The sequence below is a fragment of the Opisthorchis viverrini genome (assembly GCF_000715545.1).
Source record: "Opisthorchis viverrini unplaced genomic scaffold opera_v5_10, whole genome shotgun sequence".
NCBI classification, from domain to species: domain Eukaryota; kingdom Metazoa; phylum Platyhelminthes; class Trematoda; order Opisthorchiida; family Opisthorchiidae; genus Opisthorchis; species Opisthorchis viverrini.
In genome coordinates, this window is record NW_008751666.1 from 2,235,736 (window position 1) to 2,253,430 (window position 17,695).

Here is a 17,695-nt window from a genome sequence, read left to right on the forward strand (position 1 = left end):
TGGCAGAGGAGTATGAAGGAGATCACGAAACGCTTGGGTGTTGTCGGTGCTACTCGCCTTCCAGGATGGGGACCGCGTGATCCTCACTGTGCCTGGTTGGAGACACTACAAGATATGGCTGCCAACCGATGTCAGTGGCGTTCTTGTTGTCAGTTTCTATCCAGATTGCCTGAGTGAATGTCTGGAGGTGTAGGCACCTCGGAGTCATTGTGTTAAGCTAGCACTAAGTCCCTCCCCCATCCACCTTTATTCTTTTCTTTACAATAAGGCTTTCAAATAAGTCATGGTTGTACGGCAGTGAAGCATCGGTGTTGAACACTGATGTCATGCTGTCGATGATGATGATGATGATGATGACGTTCGTGTACACGGAAACGTTCGCTGGATTTTGTCGCCACATACAATGCTGGCTTGCAAGGTTAACCGTGAAGTGGGAAATAATGCTGAAAAAACTGACTGCAAGTGTCTGAATCAAATATATGCCTTTCTTCGGCTGTTGGGACTCCTTATACATCAAAACTTCTCAATATGCTGTCTTATTAAAATGCTTCCTAGGGGAGGGGGACCCATGAATGTTAAAAATACCATCAAACCACACGGGAGGTGCATCAAATGCTATATTTCGCACTACTTAGCGTCTGGAACGAAATAAAACAGAGGTATCCTAAACATCACTCGAGGCATTCGCAGAACTATGGATACAGGTAACGGGGCTTATGTAAACTGGCCCATTGTAGATTGGTACTTCAGTCTGAACATTCTGATTTCGTCAATTAATTCGTTAACGTGTCAAGCGGTTTAATTAGCACATAACAAATGTAGGCGACGTGTGAAAACCGGTTTACTGATACACATAACTTGACATACCAGCTTTCTTCCTATGCTTATCGGTCCCATAAATACACCGTTTTTGGTAAAGAATACGGAATTAGTGACGAAATTCACACCACAGCCAATGACATCTGTTTCGCCGAAAGTGGGGCCGGACGTTGGGAGCTCTTTTCCTGCGTGGAATATCGATCCGTTGTTGCTGTGATACCCACATGAGCTCGCCTCCATTCCTAAACAAAATCAAAAAGAGAAGAAATTAGAATCACGCAACGGAACTGCTGAGACGAGCGTCAACAAGAAAGAGTAAAACGTAATTGCCCTGAAAACGACACGTACTGAAGTTCTCATCACATGACAGGGCGCCGGTAAATATGTGGTTGCCTAATTCACGTGTCTCCGATAACCCACAGCGTGATTTGGTCTTGTGAGTAAGTACTTACTCAAGCTTCAAAGTACTTTGAGAAAAATAACCAAGCTCAGTGAAAGAGAAACCCGACAGCATCGATGAACACAGCGGCATTAAAAAAAACGACTATTTATACAACGAGTCGTAATATATTACGTTTTGTGAGTCGAAAATGTAAACCAAAAAGCTTCAAGGATTTCTAAACCACAGGGAGTCATCAGTTCGAACAGGCTTCAGACTGTACAGCAGTGAGGCGCCAAAATCAACACAGGTGTTGCTGGCCCTGTTGACAATAGTGATTACCCTCGACCCTATATTCAGAACAGTAAACATGCAACGAAAGAGCCATCCACCTCTAACACAAGATGGCACATTTCATCACATTACGTACTTTCCACGCAGCTGGATCATGATACCACGTGACAGTCAAGTGGTTTTGTGATGTGATCGTGTTGAGAGGGATTCTGGGTGCAAACGTAAATCTTAATGGTCCTGTGCGAGGAAGGCAGCGACACGGAGAGCCCACAAACGTTCTTCTACAGGAGCAGAATTTTCCCCAACAACAATATAAACTACAGAAAGAACCCAAACTTTGGTGACAAAGAAGAGCGATTTATTAACCAGCATTAAACAAAGAGCACTTGCGATGGACAAAAAACTGCGTCCATAAACATATCTACCAGTAAGTGAGGGAACTAATACCACTAATGAAGATGTGCTGGAGAAGTAGGAAGACAACCAGGCACCGATGATCTCCTTAACGTAAAAGGTCTCGAATGACCGTTTTGCTACGCTGCTTGAATAACACTTGTTGCAGACAGCATTTCGGCCTATCATTACTAGTAGGTGCTGCTGAGACTTCATCTAAATCATGGTGATCTGACTGCTATGGTGTATCGAGCGCATTTACCCCCAGTCATACCACCATCGTACTTGAGGCCGCCACAAACACAGGAGAACGATTTCTAGACAGTGTAGGCAAACCGTGAATGCAAGCGGAAGCACACTTGTTGGCCCCAGTGTTATGCCCACGATGCACGCAGCAGTAATACTTAGGCGCAGTAATTAGCTGTGGGGCGATATCAATATAGCAGTCCTTCCACGAACAAATCTCCCTAACACCTCCAGCTGTGACACAATCGCGTGATTTGGTACAGCAATCGCAAATATTTGGCTATCCGTTCACCCATAGTATGCCAATCTTCCCATTAAGATGCTTAGATCTTTTGAGGTTGTGACAAAGAGCGCTTTCGGTGAGTTGAGAGCATCTAAGTCAACATTTTTCGTCAAGCTCAACCTAATCGCTGCTCGCAAGCGCCGCGCAATTGCGAATGTGTGGGGAATTAGCAGAAGTATGGTGCTTATGATTGTTCCCCCGCCATCACCTCAGCCCTACATGCAATCGGTTGTGATGCTGAATTTTCGGTCCACCAACCAATGCTTAATTCATACCGAGGGATCTGCTTTCCTCAACCCGCTAAGGCTATTGGACTGGGGCTTCCTAAGGTCACAGTCAATAAATTTCGTTTGCTCACCGTTTTCAGTTTTCTACTAACTTACGATAATTATGTGTGTGGCGCATGGTGTTGAGCGTACATTCTTGCCATTGACTTTCACACCTGACCCGGCTGCTGGCCTGTAAACGCGTGTTTCCATTCCAAACATTCTTACACATGCTGGTAGTCAACTTGTCCTACTGGAATAATTGATCGCACGCCTTCGAATGGGACGCTTCCTTCGTTTTATAATATTCTACTCTACACCTTTCCACATCTATCACTTGAAATCACTTGTTACGTTTGTGACCATGCTCTTCAAAAATAAACTATAATAAAGGCATATTTGTATATATTTTAGCTCTGATGTGATCGACGAATAAGGCAATGATCATACCGTAACAAGTCTCGTTCACTAAGACTAACGACCGAAAGACAAAACCGCCTAGAGAAAACAACACGATAAATTGCTCGTGTCAGATTTTCCGCAGTTCAAGGACAGCATACGTATATGACTGTCACGACCAATCAAATTGAGGAGGTGCAAAACCACCCTCCGAACGGTTCACCAGATCGCTAGCCGAGAACACGATGTGACAAAAACGTCCCTTGTCGTCGGCCAGCAGATCGTGACCGTATCATGGCTTAGGTGCCGTTTTGACAAGCGATCAGCAAAGTCGAAGGCGATTTGGAAACCTATGCAGTTGTGGCGAATTAAGACAATATTGGACGAATAGTAAGAACCTTCTGATATCACCTCCTGTCGGACGGTAGACTCCTTAAATAGGTTGATGCGTGCGTACCTTATAATGGAAATCCGAATAAGCAGAAGTGTTTCGGGCATTTCCAACGCGACGTCGACGAGGTTGATATCCCGGTGAATTTTGCAGATTGACTTGCCAGCTTTACACAGCAGCAGCGGAAGGAATGAATCACCCAGCCAGATAAAACTGCTTTTGTTTCTCAGACAGGGTAAAGAAACCGCGAATCAGCTCCAGTAGCAGAGACGCACAGGTGGGATATCATTATCACCTGATGTTCTGTTTCTGGAGCGACTATCTGAACGATCCCATCCTCCGTCGAGGTGACGTACTTGATGTGACGAGCGACCGCGGAGCCCGATAAGAATCCTTTCAAACTCCCTGAATAGCGGTTGAACAGTTGACTAAAATATCCCATCCACCAGAACTTATAATCAACATAAGTGATCAGATGCCCTGTTGTGCAACAAAAGTTGAAACCCCAGAAATTGATGTTTAATTGAAGCGTTACGAACCAGCCAAAAATTCGCCAAATTCGTCCGAAGTTGAAGCTGGATTCTGCCGGAGAAGATAACTTATCTAGAAAAAACCATACGGCCGGTTGAAGCTTGACTGTTAACAAAGATACGTGCAAAAAAGGAGTCCAGCTGCCTTGAATAGTAGGATGACATTCCGAACAGGTCAGCTGGCCAATTTAGCTTACGTACCCGGACACAACAGAGATGTGGAATTACATCGGAAGTGAAACTGACTAAACGAGACAAAGGTTCCTGCGCACAGTTCATTCATCATTCATCTTCCAAGAGGGGAAAAGAAATCCTCATGTATGCACTAACAATGGTCCTGGGACATGAACATTAAACTTAAAAGGTACCAAAGGTACCATCCCTGTCTCTAAGACCAGCTTGGTAGCCTCTTGTGTCAACCACAAAAGCATCAGCTTCGTTTCTGTTACGTCCATGCTAGTGACTGAATGGTACATTGAGAAAACCTGTTACTAGGAGGGGAAACAAAGGCTCCTGCTCCGATCACGGCAGTATCGATCAAAACTGCCCGCGTAGATAAACGATGGAGCTCCGGAACACCTGGAGATGGAAGCTATCTTTTAATTAGTTGTTCCAAAAGTTCCGTTGAACTGCTTCACCGATGTGTGCCAAACAGTGTTTCAACGATAGAATTTGTGATAAACCAGAAGGTGATGATGACGATCAAAAGACATTTTGGTTCCAGGCAAATACGACCAGATCTTGGTTAGAACAATTTGCATCAACCCAGTAGCGCTAGTAACAAAAGACAGTAAAAGAGGTGTCCGAACGTTTGGTTGCACAACCAGGAAGTCATTCAGTATTGACGAGGTATTCGTATGCCACCTATTAACAAACAAATGACTGGTGATCCCGAATGAGATTTCAACATTCTAGCAACCGGTGAAGATCTACTTCCTTATATTCATAACCCGTCACTAACAGGAACACTTCTCTAATCTTGACACAGTTCCGTGGACTCTTTATTATGCTCTTCGCTCAAAGGGAACAACCACGCCATGGGGTAGGAGAAACCCAAACACAAGCAGTGACACGACCGCCTCTGGTAGGTCCTCTCACCGGTCACTGCATAGAAGTTTTGCTTCAGTTTGTTCCAAATTACGGTCTCCCCTCAAACATTACGACGAATACTAAGCATATAGTGAGATTGCTGGGAAGCCCTTCAGAGCAAATGTAGATCAGTATCCCTAGTGAACACGCCTCTGATATGTCCTTTACACAAAGTACTAAAGAGGTCTACATTATAACGGAAGTACACAGGGCTAGATAAGATATATGAGACGAATCTGGACTGTAATTAGATAGTTGATCGATGCGTAGGTGCAACCAAACTAGTGCCAGTTACCAACACACCCTACAACTCATGCGTTTGTCCAAAGACCACAAAGACCATCTTTTATGTGAAAACCAAAAACCTGTCACCTGAAAATAGGCGGCACCAGGCCTATATGGCACAGTAAAGAGATACCGAGATGATAGCACTAGCACAGGTAGCGATTGCCTCTTTGCTTGTCCCGGAATTCTGTCCTAGGAAGTTGGCAGCATCTGCACTAAACTTGACAGCCCTGAAACCGTTTTGGTGGACCAGATACGTGACGCGCATGTGAATGGGCACATTTCCGCATAGAGGTGGCTAGTGTTCAGAACAAAGAAGTGGGTAAAAAGCTACCGGTTCGATACAGAGGTATTAAGCCAAACAAAGACTCAGGCCAGAGCTTTAAAAGTGACCGACGAAGGGACAAACAATGTTACAGAAAAGGCGTGACACAGAAACATAGGCAAGTGAAGAATAACGTAGGCGGAGAATTTTGTGAATCAGCGCAATCGCCCACCTACATCTCTCTCCAGGAATGATGGTTCCACATGTGTAAGTATGGGAATACAGACACATTTTAGCGTCTGTGTTAACAGGGCTCACATGTGATTAACAACAAGGACAGGATTGATTAAATAATTGGTTTGCTGTCAAGCCAGAGAAGTTGTTGATATTGCAAGAAAAAGTAGCGGAAAACACAAACCTCTTAAACTCGTCAATTAATGCTGAATTTAACAGTCCTAGTAAAACACGCTGGGGAACTGCTCTCACAAGCCATCCCCTGCCTACGTTTAGCCCACGTCTAGTCCCTCCACCATCAGGAACATGGCAAGTTACACTCGGGAATCCTGAAGCACCTCCATAACACTAAACTCCAGTCTGGAGGATGGCATATTATCAAAGTACATTACTCTCCTTTCCACCCACTGTCGTTGCCGGAAAATTTCAAACCAATCACCCCAAACAACAGAATAAGCAAGTCAGTTTTCTGGACTGACAGTATACTTTCACCACTGGTTATTTGGAGAGCTTTGAGTCTCCTTCAAAAGTGAAAGCTTGTTCATCCACGAATCCTTACACTTCTTTAAAGCTATACAAGAAAAAGAATGCCCAGCATGGCACAGGTTCAAATTTCAGATGTGGATGGATCATACCAGTGCTCACAGCAATCCAATGGGGGTCCAATTCATTGACTGCCAAATCGCACGAAGAACCTAACTAGCTCGGTATGTTCTCCTAATACTGGCAAGATAGAACTCAAACCAACGCATTCGCTATTGCTAGACGATACCAACTTACCACGCTAATGAATCAGTCGAAACGCAAACAGGTGCAGGCGCCTAGCCTGAGAGGGAACAAACCAGGGATGAGAAGCTGATGTGGAAAACTGCTTCGAAAGTCAGAGCCCTCCTCGTAACAATGCCCCTATAATGAGACTGGAGTAACTGTATGGCGGAAAATAAGCTAGCAGAGCTTCTGTAAAGTATCGCCTCTAATCCGAGTGGATACCACCCATCGTTTACAAACCTTGTTTTGAAACATGTTTCTATTACACCGATACCTGCTATCGTTATATATATATATATATATATTCACTCTTTAGTCCGTTCCAGAGAAATGGTCACTTGCCGCTCTGAAAGTGGTGAGATAGTCTAGTGGTTAGAGCGCGAATTTACTCATTTTACCAGTCACCTATCAGGGATCAAACATAGTTGACAGTTGTATGGAGCCTGGCCAACATTTGTTGCTCAGATGAGAAAATCTGCGCCAGCCAAAAAAGTTTGCCGCATGTCGAATTAGAAGGAAGTCATACGGAAGACAGAAGGCGGAAAGGAAGATCACTCGAAAATGAAAATTTTCATCACATTTGATGGGGAGAGTTTTTATTTACGTGGAGGGTCACTAGACCGGTTGTTTGTGTACTGAATGTGGAACAAATTTCTCAATAACAAATGTTTGTGGAAAGGGAGGATTGAGTGTGGAAGTTGCAGCTAGTCATTAAGGTATTCCGCGCTAGCTGATGCTCATAAAATCATAGCCGTATCCATCACGAGTGTGGTGGAGAATGCATGATTACTGGGTCGATAGGACGAATTATCATGTCAAAATTTAGGTGAATGATCAATCGATGAGGCTAAAAAGTACCGAGGTTGGGCTTCATGGGAACTAATCAAAATCTCTAAAAATCTGGTTAAAGACCTAGTTCACAACCAGCTAATCACCATCCTCATAGTATCACTGGGCGTAATGTTAACGTGATGTACACAAGGGGCGAGACGGGTCAGGGGTTAGAGCGCGAATTTACTGAACGGAAGGCTCGCGCATTTCGAATTCCCCTGTCTACAGGCAATAGTCCAGCCCTCGTACTTCCTTCGAGTGGTATATAACAGTTAAGAACTAAAAAGGTTGCCACAGCTAAAGGAAGTACACAAAGATGCTGATTCGCACAAAGTCACGCGAACAGGAAGGGAGAAAGAGTCCTGGTGCTTGGCCATCACAATCCAGGGGCCTATTACTCTAAGCACGAAGACCAATGACGTCGAACTGCAAGTACATGTTACCGCTCTCAACTGTCTACACAAGTCCGTGGACCCCATCCTGGGGAGCAGATTACACCGACAGAACCCAGACGCCTCGTGATTTCTTTTATTCTCCTTTGCTAGCGCTGAATCTCCCGTTCTTTTCAAAACCTTGCCAGAACGCATAAATAGTGGTCGGTGGTGGATGGTCATGGACACACAAAATATAACATAGCCACCAAAATGAAGGAAATTGAAATCACGCCTGAAGGAGTATGAGCCAAAACACGGTACTCCCATCGACCTCAGAAAACGGCCTGTGAACTTTAGTGGTCTGGAGATGGCAAATTTCGCACCCGTATGAGAACAATGCGTGCGTCGTTGCATTGTGGGCGCGCTCTTTTGCTTGACCAATCAGAAACAGGTTTTCAGAGTAACTCGTGTAAACTACTTAAAGGTCCAGTAACTAGAATGCTGCTAACCTAGGGAAACCTATCACAAGTGAAAGAACAGAGCTGAAACACCAGTGCTCGAACTTATGGTGTACAGAACCTATTCAGTCTGCCAGCATGTGCGGTATGATAAGAAGCGAAATACCTGGGTCGGTATATGCAATAAAATTCTCACAAGTTGATATTGTTAGCGTCACGAACCATTTCAAAAATATTAAAACAGGCCGGAACACGTTTCAGGTGATTAAACTACTACAGAAACGGGACTAGGTAGTTTTCAATTCCGCAGTCTTCTTCGCGTTACCATAAAAAAGGTACACATAGTGGATGAATCAAACGTGACAGCCACTTCTAGGAACGAATGAGGACCATAAATTAATGTAGAGGACTACCTGCTCATACCGTCACACGTTGTCGGGCTCCATCTGGGTGAAATTAGAAACTGATCAGTCTTTCCACCAACAGTCCAAACATTAAGTTCAACAGTTCAACATTAAGCATTCTGTCCAGATGGCCCAAGTGGTTAGAGCGCGAGATTACTGACCGGAGGTCCGTGGTTTAGAGCGCGAGATTACTGACCGGAAGGTCCGTGGTTCGAACCCGACCTGTCTCTCAACTTCCCCTGTCTAGGCTTGGGCAACCTGGCAGCGTCCCAGCCCTTGTGCTTCCTCCGGGTGGCATGGCAGCTAGGCACCGGAAGGATGTTACAGCTGAACGGTTTACTTTTTATTTTATTGTCAACAGCTAAGGTTCTAGCCTCCTGGCCTCCAGATCATTGAATTACACTGGCTGCATATTTCGGGATTCGAGTAGAGAACGAACTATTGAATGCAATATAGAGATCTATGGGGCAGGGAAGACCATTGTTTTTAAGTACTTTTCCTGGTAAACATTCCGGTTCTTTCTAGTTTTGTATCGATTGTGGTAAATGGTATTCGTTTCGCCCTATTAAGCTCGTAGTCACACTTGATAAATTCAATGGACGTTGTGAACTGTTTTTGGCTGAAGAAAGTGTGTGGAGGGTCCGGATGTGATTTGATCCGCATACGGGATGATCAAACATTAGACTGAGAGAATGACTTGGTGTCATTCAGACCTGACTAAAGACAACGTAGACACAGAAAAATGGTTTGTTCTCAGTAGCTGGGAAAACGGATTATGCGGGCTACGTTCTGCTGACAAAGGTGGGCAAGCCCTAACTCGATTCTCTTACAACTTCTGCCTCCTTAGTGTTAGGTTTAGTTAGGTAGGGGAACAATCGATTCGTTGGATATGCCATGTACCTAATGCGTCAAGAATAAACCTACCATCCGTGATAAGAAATCGGGAAAGATCTGGTTGACCAGTGTTGTTAAATGACTGCATACATAACGTTAAAAAAAAATCAAACGATGAGTTAAAATATAAACGCAATTTCGACACTGGATGTAATCCTCCGGTGACTTCTCTTAGATGAATATATTGGCCATGGGTTTCGAACCGTCCCGACCGGAGTAAACTGCGTGCTGGTAAGCCGAACGAAGATCGAATAAATAGGCGGGGACAAGAAGCTGCCTTTTTCAAAAATATTGGGGTCCTATTCCATTGTGAACAACGATTATGAATCCGCAATCAGATTAATATGGAAATTTGAGTTACAACAAACCTGCCAGACTGTAGCGGTAATGGGGACACGCAATAGTTATGACAGGAAATAGGGAACACTTACCAGGCCATTCAGTAAGAGAGGATCTAGAGGAACAAATGCCAACTGCAATCGCGCTGGAAGAAACCAGAACGGGAAAATTGGGCGAGCGTGAACTTCCCATTAATACTCGGTTTTGAGCTATCAAGTCAAAAATGAAAGCGATTTAGCAACAAGCAGCCTATCCTCAGATGATAGTGATGAGGTGCTTCTTGAGTGGTGTCTTCCAAGGCCAATGATTATGAGAATCGCTTATCTGGAAGCTCCTTGGCACTGTATGAAATCACACTTAGTTCCTCCATATTGCCCTAGAACGTGTCACATCCAGGTGCCCACTCAACATGGTCTCAAGTCATGTTGCTCAATCTCACCCTCTCTTCACGCCGAGACTGGTACTTGACCTGTACACGAAAAGTGGCGAAAGATGCATCACTGAAATTTATTTCTCCTTTCTCATCCCGACAAGATTTCATCCATCATCATAAGCAAATTTTCAGATTTCTAGCTTTTCTTTCTAGGCTAGGTCAAAATTCACTTTATTGTAGAGTGCCGTTTGATTGGAGTTCCCTTCCCCAGTCCTTATTTACTTGATTATCTGTAGAAGTCCCCTCATCCGTAACTGGTGATTGTTGGACCCCAAACCCACTGTCAAAAAGTCGCGCTTCCAGCTTCACTTATGAAGAGTTGGTACCCACACTTCAGCTATGGGCGTTGCACTTGTTAGCAGTGTGAGGTGTGCAAACTTTAGTGGAGATTTCGTCCATTAAATGAACCCAATCTATGCTGAAAAACCGAAAACCACTGTACAGCTGTTTCACCCTTATTGTAGATCATTGGCAGTGCGCATCTCATGAAGCTGTAGGGGGGTTTCCAGCTCGCAACATCCACGTTATCAGTTTGAACACTCAACCGTTCAACCACGAGCGGCTGTGATTCGCTGGCACTTAGACAGGATATAGGTCCGCTTATCCTCCACTCACGGTATCCACATCATTTATAATGTCTTTCAATCCAGCCCGACTCTTCTCCATGGTTAACCGAATATTTATAGTTTTCGTCTTTTGTTCTTCGAATTGGTCAAATCCATCACTTTCAAGGACCCAGTTACTCCCAACAGACCATCGCAAATGTATTTCCACGTTTTCTATTTTCCTAAATGACATTAAAAACAGCGAGTTGCTGACGCTGAGTCGTGTCTTACTCTGCATAGGTGTGAGGTACGATGTTGTAGCAGGAAGCTGTTGAACGCATCACAAACACCCCAAGTTAATTACGAACAACTGAGTTGGAAAGTCAACATCAACATGCGGAAGGAAATTTCGCTTCGGCGGAGCGTAACATTCAATGCTAATTTAGCCTATTCACCATGTTCGTTATTGCACATTTTCGGCCGCATCTTTTATGTTGACTTCACACCTATCTACACGCTAAAAGCTCATTATTTCGCTATCAGTGCGCGATTACTTAGCCCACGATGGTAACAGAACAGTAGGGAAATAAAGTCCACGTAAAAGAGAAACACAGACAATGGCTAACGCCGAGAACGCGAAAAATCCTGGTGGAGTAACAGAGACTGCTGGATGGTCAAGAGTAAACCGAGATTATGTTTGATTCATGCGCAGAAAATCCTTGAGACGAGTAGAATATCACACAGAAATTTAGAACAGCTACACTAAGCTTTTTGCGTGGGAATAATCCATCCTCTCGTAGGTTAATCACCTGCACTTTTTCACCTCCTAGCTGTGATTTTAGTGAGATGTACGGCAATGATTTCGATCGACAGTTTCACACGCAATGGCAGGATATTCAGATAGCATACCACGCTTGTGAACACTATGAATAGTCAGTCCTCCGCGTATGTACATGATTAGAGTGAGGTACGCCTGTACAAGCAAAGATACAGTATGCTCCAATACTTGATGACGACCACCCTCTACGTTAAAAGAAAGATGACATCTAAATGTTGTCACGACTATTAACCCACGAAGCCGGTTCGCCGACTGGAGCCAACAAGCATTACAATAAAAGTAATGACTCTGGTTGTACCGGGGGTAGGAGCAACGGCTAGTAATAACGGGTGATGCAGTATATTCTATGGTATGAACTGAAGCAAGCTCAGTAGAACCAGCAATGGGGTCCGTATCTACAGATGTTCCAGAAGATGTACTCCTATATAGCCCGTTGAAAATGCAAGTTAGCAGCGCCCCTCGGGCGATACGATGTCCATGATAAAGAGGTGCAATCATTTGGTCTGTAAATTTTTGGCGCAGGACAATTATCCAAGCACATACGACAACGACGGGCACCAGAGAAGGAATGGGTCGAACGGTAAATGGCAGAAATGTTGATCAGATATGTTAGGAGGCACTCCTCCTAACGAACATATTGCTCAACATTTCTCTCTATTTCAGCCTTTCATTGGACTGTTTTGTTCCATTCCATTCTTGATTCTTCGAATCTCGATATTGGCTGTTCAGTTGCTGCAGTATAATTTCCTCAAGGCTTTTTGTCTTCTCAATTCCGTGTGTAACTGACAAGGTTGACTGACTGATCAATAGAGAACATAACAGGTCTGAAATACGTCTCCCGTAGTTTGCGGTAAGTGACTGACTTGTAGCGATTAAATTGATCTCTGGACGGCAAGCTGAACCCAGGTTGAATAGCACAGAAAACCAGGCACTGAATGCATCTTTCTTCGATCAGCCTTGATTTGTATGATTTTATCGACCCCCTCAAATATTGCTACTCATAAGTGGCGTCTTTATTGCCATATCAACAGTGGTCCTTTGTCAGAGAACACATCACCTAAGAGGGGATAATCGGTACTGCTGGTGTTTTTTCCTCTAGGCGTTGCGTATTGTCACTAAATTCAGGGTAAAAGTGACCCCTAGATTTCTTACAGAACTATGGGTTTTATACAAGTCCGCTTTGTCGGAAAAGAACTATGCTCAGAATAACTGTTCGTTTAAGTCCTCATCAATGGTAACATTCGAGTGGATTACAATTAATGATGAAAGAGAAGAGATTACTTAAGTAAACTGGTGACTAAAATCTACGTTGTTATAACGACGATTACGCAGAAAATGGATGGAAAGCAACGGACAATACGGTTGACACCCATTGGGTCGGCGCGGACTAAAAATTGTCTGGGCTTCGCTAGCCCACTGTTATTAAACTAGTAAGATCGATATGCGTAGCCAAAAGATAAAGCGAGACACCAAGAGATAATCCAATCAGGATGGAGGACAGAAAATCGTTCAAAAGCGGAGTAACAAGCAATCATGTGAGTGAAACAAACCGCTCCACAAAAAACCCGTCCTCTTAAGAGGAATAACTTAATTTAACAAATGCACAGTGGCTGAATAGAAATGTGATGAGCTACTTACCCTGAGCGATTTTTCACATTGACGCTAACCTCGAAATAGTACACACTGCAGCACACTGGAATCGCGTTGTCCGCACGCAACACAATTGGAGCTGCGTTTTCGGAATTCGAAGACCGGTTGGCTGGAGGGAACGAAGTGAAAGTGGAGTAAGTCGACTTGTCATTCATGCAGACCTAGCAACTGTTGATTTGCCAAGAAATGCGTTTGTAATCAGGGAGCAATAGTTCAAGTTCGTAAGCGGCCTACGGAACAATGCCGTCACCGCATATTACTCCACGAGTGAAATTAGTCGATGCTGAAAAGTTTAGTTGTGCTGCCTCATGCTTGTTGTAAATCTGCGATGCGCATTTCACGATGGCCCAAGGGATTTAAACCTTCAGCCTATCTAAACGAAGGCCGGTTGAATCTAGTTGATTGGTGTACAAATTCATGCCGAGAAAATTCCTGGTTAGAAAACTCGACAGGTGCTTAGTGCTGTGGTGTCACTCAAGACTTGTTGCACGGCTGCCTTGGATATGGACCGAGGCCAACTGGCTTTTAGATTGACGCAATAACCTTGCTGACAACTACCTTCTAGTGTTTGAGGTTGGTTGAGTCTCTTGGCACCGAAGTAAATGACAGAGATGCGTCGGAACAGTTGATTTTTGCCCCGTAGTTTGACTGTAGCTCGTGGGAGAGAATGGTTTTACCCTGTCGCACCGTTGTTCACGCTTACCGATACCACTGATACCCACAGGGAATCTATCAAGAGATAATCTATCAAAATACATAATAATCGTTCAGCAGTAAAAGCCTTCTGGTGCCCAACTGTCATGCCACCCGAAGGAAGCACGAGGGCTGAGATATTGCCATATTGCCCAAATCTAAACAGGGAAAGTCGAGAGGCAGTTGTTGGAATTGAACCACGGACCTTAAGTTCAGCAAATTCGTGCTTTAATCACTGAGCCATTTGGAGCCCAATGACCTGTTATTATCAGTACAGCCGTTATGGACAGTGAAACACCAGTAGCGAAGACCGGTGCGAAACTGCCCTACGACCATGAGAAATAAAGTCCCGATGGGGGTGAAAAAGACAGTGTAAGATCAGTGAACTTATCTTTATGGAGAACGATGAAGAACAACGAGGAAAACCACTCTTGGCATCACATCGATCCAAGAGGCCACCAGTGGAATTGAGCCGACCACTTTTACGAACCTCGCCCAGAATTAGTCCACTATACGACAGACAGCCCGACAAATTTAGAGGACGCCTACTAGTTAATAACCAATGGTAATCACGTGCGGGAAAATCAAGTGGACCCCAACCGAGAAAGCTTGAAGATTCTACCGAACTCGGTTTGACGTTAGACACATTTATTTTGCGTTGCCAAGTCACGACCTGTCCCCCGTGAGTCTTTCACGAACTAGAACCCGGAGTTGAAAACAGTGCCCACTTTGGTAGGTGATGAGTGGACATGCGTAGTGCGTGTGCTGGAAACCTGGACCTGGAGGAGAGGTACGAAAAAAATCACGAAACGTCTGGGTGCTGTCGGTGCTATCCGCCTTCCAGGGTAGGGAACGCGTGATCCTCACTGCACCTACTTGGAGGCGCTGCAAGATATGGCTACCAACCAATGTCAGTGGCGACCTTGTTGTCAGTTTCTATCCAGATTGCCTGGGTGTTTGGAGGTGTAGGCCTCTCGGAATGATTGTAAAATTTTATTAAAAATATTTTTTAAATCGTTCAGCTGTAACACCCTTCCGGTGCGTAGCTGCCGTGCCACCCGAAGGAAGTACGAGGGCTGAGCCAGGTTGCCCAAGGCTAGACAGGGGAAGTCGAGAAAGAGGTCGGGTTCGAACCGCAGGCCTTCTGGTCAGTAAATCCACGTTCTAACTCCCTGAGCCATGATTGTAGTAAGATAGTACAAAGTCCCTCCCACTTCCACCATTACTGTTTTTTCACAATGAGGCTTTCAAATAAATCATGGTTATATGGCAGTGAAGCATCGGTATTTAACACTGATGTCGTGCTGTCGACGACGACTATGATGATGATGACGGACCTGATGAGCTTTATTTGCTGCTTCAGTTGCTCTAAATTATTATCAAGTACCCGGCTACGCATCACAAACATGCGAACGCGGTGAACAAACTGTAGCCACATGACGCCCTAATTGCTGCAAGGGTACGCATAACCAAACGTCTGAAGCCCTGTAGGGCGTTCGCACAGGAGTGAATAAGTTTAGCATTTGCCTTGCACACGTGTATTTAGATTTAATGAAATTGTCTTCTGACTTAACACATGACAAAACTCTGCACATGCTGAACACACACAGATAGTGCGTGTATTGATTTATTTCGTTGTGATAAAGCTACAGTCTATGCAGCTACCCAGAGAGGTAAGCCAGTCGACGAACTCGATAAAATCCTCTGAATTTCATTTCTAAATCAGCATTTGTATCCAGGATGACTGGCATTTGAGTATTGAGCTCGTCACTGATGGTTGTATGGTCAACTTGGATCCATTTTGGCCCAGTGGTAAGGATGCCAAATGGCAGATGGTATCCACCGCGTCCAGAACCAACAATGAACCAACGAGTGACGGGCGGTAGTATCGATGGTGCTTCGGTGGTAATGAGGGTGTAAAAGACATTGTCCATCATTATTCCGCTATGGATTTAAACTAAACATGATACCAGGTTCTGCTACAGATAAATTGAGGCGCCCTGGTGGAGCAATCCAATCTACGGAGTTTTGCACTATAGCTGAGCTGTTTGGGTGGACGCATTTAATCATTTATCGACAAAAGTGTCCTATACATAATCAAGGTGCTTCTTGAATCAGCAGAACGTAATGAACAGAGAGCAGTGAGAGACCGATCGGTGAGTGCCCATATGGAAAAGGAAAGTGCAGGTAACTATTCCCCCAGCTCACACTCAAAATGAGACGCGTCACGTCAAAGTTTTTATCAGCAGCAGCAGCAGCATCAGTAGCATCATCATCGTCAGACACAGCAACATCAGTGTTGACACTGATATTTCACTGCCGCACAGCCAAAAAGTTCATCTTATTTATGCTTAAAGCCAGAGTGAACAGAAGAGAAAGAGTTGTCAAAAACCTTAAGACGCCCCACATCTGTTCGCAAAGGAAATGTCTCAAAACCCCACTACAGAGCCATTAGTGTAGCCTGGTACACGCGACCCTTGAGACCCAGCAATAGATTGCGGTCTTTGAGATTCATGCACTGACTTCATCAAACACACTTCCGTGAAATTCTCCAGTTTCCAGCGCTTCTCTTTGAACTGTAAAGGGTGTATTCAGTGACTGTATGTTCTGAACCACGACCACGCACTTCGGAGATACAGGGCGCATACCGAAAGATGGTATGACATCGGTCATTCTGTTCAACAGGGCTTGTCCTTCGCCTTTGTCTTCAAAGGTGAAGAAGTCATCTGCGTACTCCAGATCGACAAGGTTCGCACCGGCAACAACTTGAACATTGGGGTTTTGAAGACTTTCCAGTCTTTGCCTGATTATTTCATCAATGGCGAAGTTCAACAACGATGGAGAGACCGGACATCCTTAGCGGACACTGCATTTTGTGGGGAAGCTTAAAGAGAGCTCATCATGCACCCTCACACACCCAGAAGTATGTGAATATAGGTACCAGATTAGGTCCACAGACTTCTGAGGCATAACCTATCGAGCAAGTGTAGTTAACGACAATGACCAATCGACAGAATCGAACGAACCCTTGAAGCGGTCCACCTGTACATATGGCGTTCTTCTAACACCAAACGAAGTGTGGAGATGTGGTCAACGCAGCCTAACGAGGCGATTAGAAAACGGGTATTCGGTTGTGCTGCAGGCACTTCAATCCGAGAAAATCTCCAGCATCATCGACTACGATGGCTCGGTCATGTGCTACGCATGCCAAAAGACAGTCTATCGAGGTGAGTGTTGTTCTCCGTGCTACCTTTCAGGTTGGTACAAACCGCGAATCGGACAGCACATGACTTGACAGAAAGGCATCAAAGAGATCACGAAGAGTTTGGGTGTTGTTGGTGTTGTATGCCTCCCAGGATGGGGTCCCAGTGACCCCATCTGTGCTTGGCTGGAGACGTTGCAAGAAATGGCGCTAATCGATGTCAGTGGCGTTCTTGCTGTCAGTTTCTTTCTAGATTGTCCGATTGAGCGGTTGGAGGTGTAGGCACCTCAGTATGCTTGACATAGGCCAGCGCTAGATCCCCTCCCTCACCCACTCTTTTCCTCTTCACTGTAGGGTTTTTAATACAATTATATATATATATATATATATATA

At 44.6% G+C, this 17,695-nt stretch overlaps 2 protein-coding genes across 2 annotated transcripts in view; one reads left to right on the forward strand and one right to left on the reverse strand.

Annotated features, from left to right (window-relative positions):
- T265_00980 (hypothetical protein) overlaps positions 1 to 17,695 on the reverse strand; it is a gene marked incomplete at both ends in the record, with an annotated part of 42,151 nt that overhangs the window by 23,663 nt on the left and 793 nt on the right. Inside the window, 5 exons of the mRNA XM_009164895.1 lie at positions 868 to 1,061; positions 9,633 to 9,684; positions 10,990 to 11,161; positions 13,396 to 13,516; positions 16,638 to 16,903. Of these exons, the coding sequence (XP_009163159.1) occupies positions 868 to 1,061; positions 9,633 to 9,684; positions 10,990 to 11,161; positions 13,396 to 13,516; positions 16,638 to 16,903 (805 nt within the window). The remainder of the gene's footprint in view (positions 1 to 867; positions 1,062 to 9,632; positions 9,685 to 10,989; positions 11,162 to 13,395; positions 13,517 to 16,637; positions 16,904 to 17,695) is intronic.
- Positions 2,805 to 9,073, forward strand: T265_00981 (hypothetical protein; the record flags this gene model as incomplete). The annotated part of the gene is made up of 2 exons (XM_009164896.1): positions 2,805 to 2,875; positions 8,956 to 9,073. The coding sequence occupies 2 exons, from the start codon at positions 2,805 to 2,807 to the stop codon at positions 9,071 to 9,073; spliced, it is 189 nt and encodes a 62-aa protein (XP_009163160.1).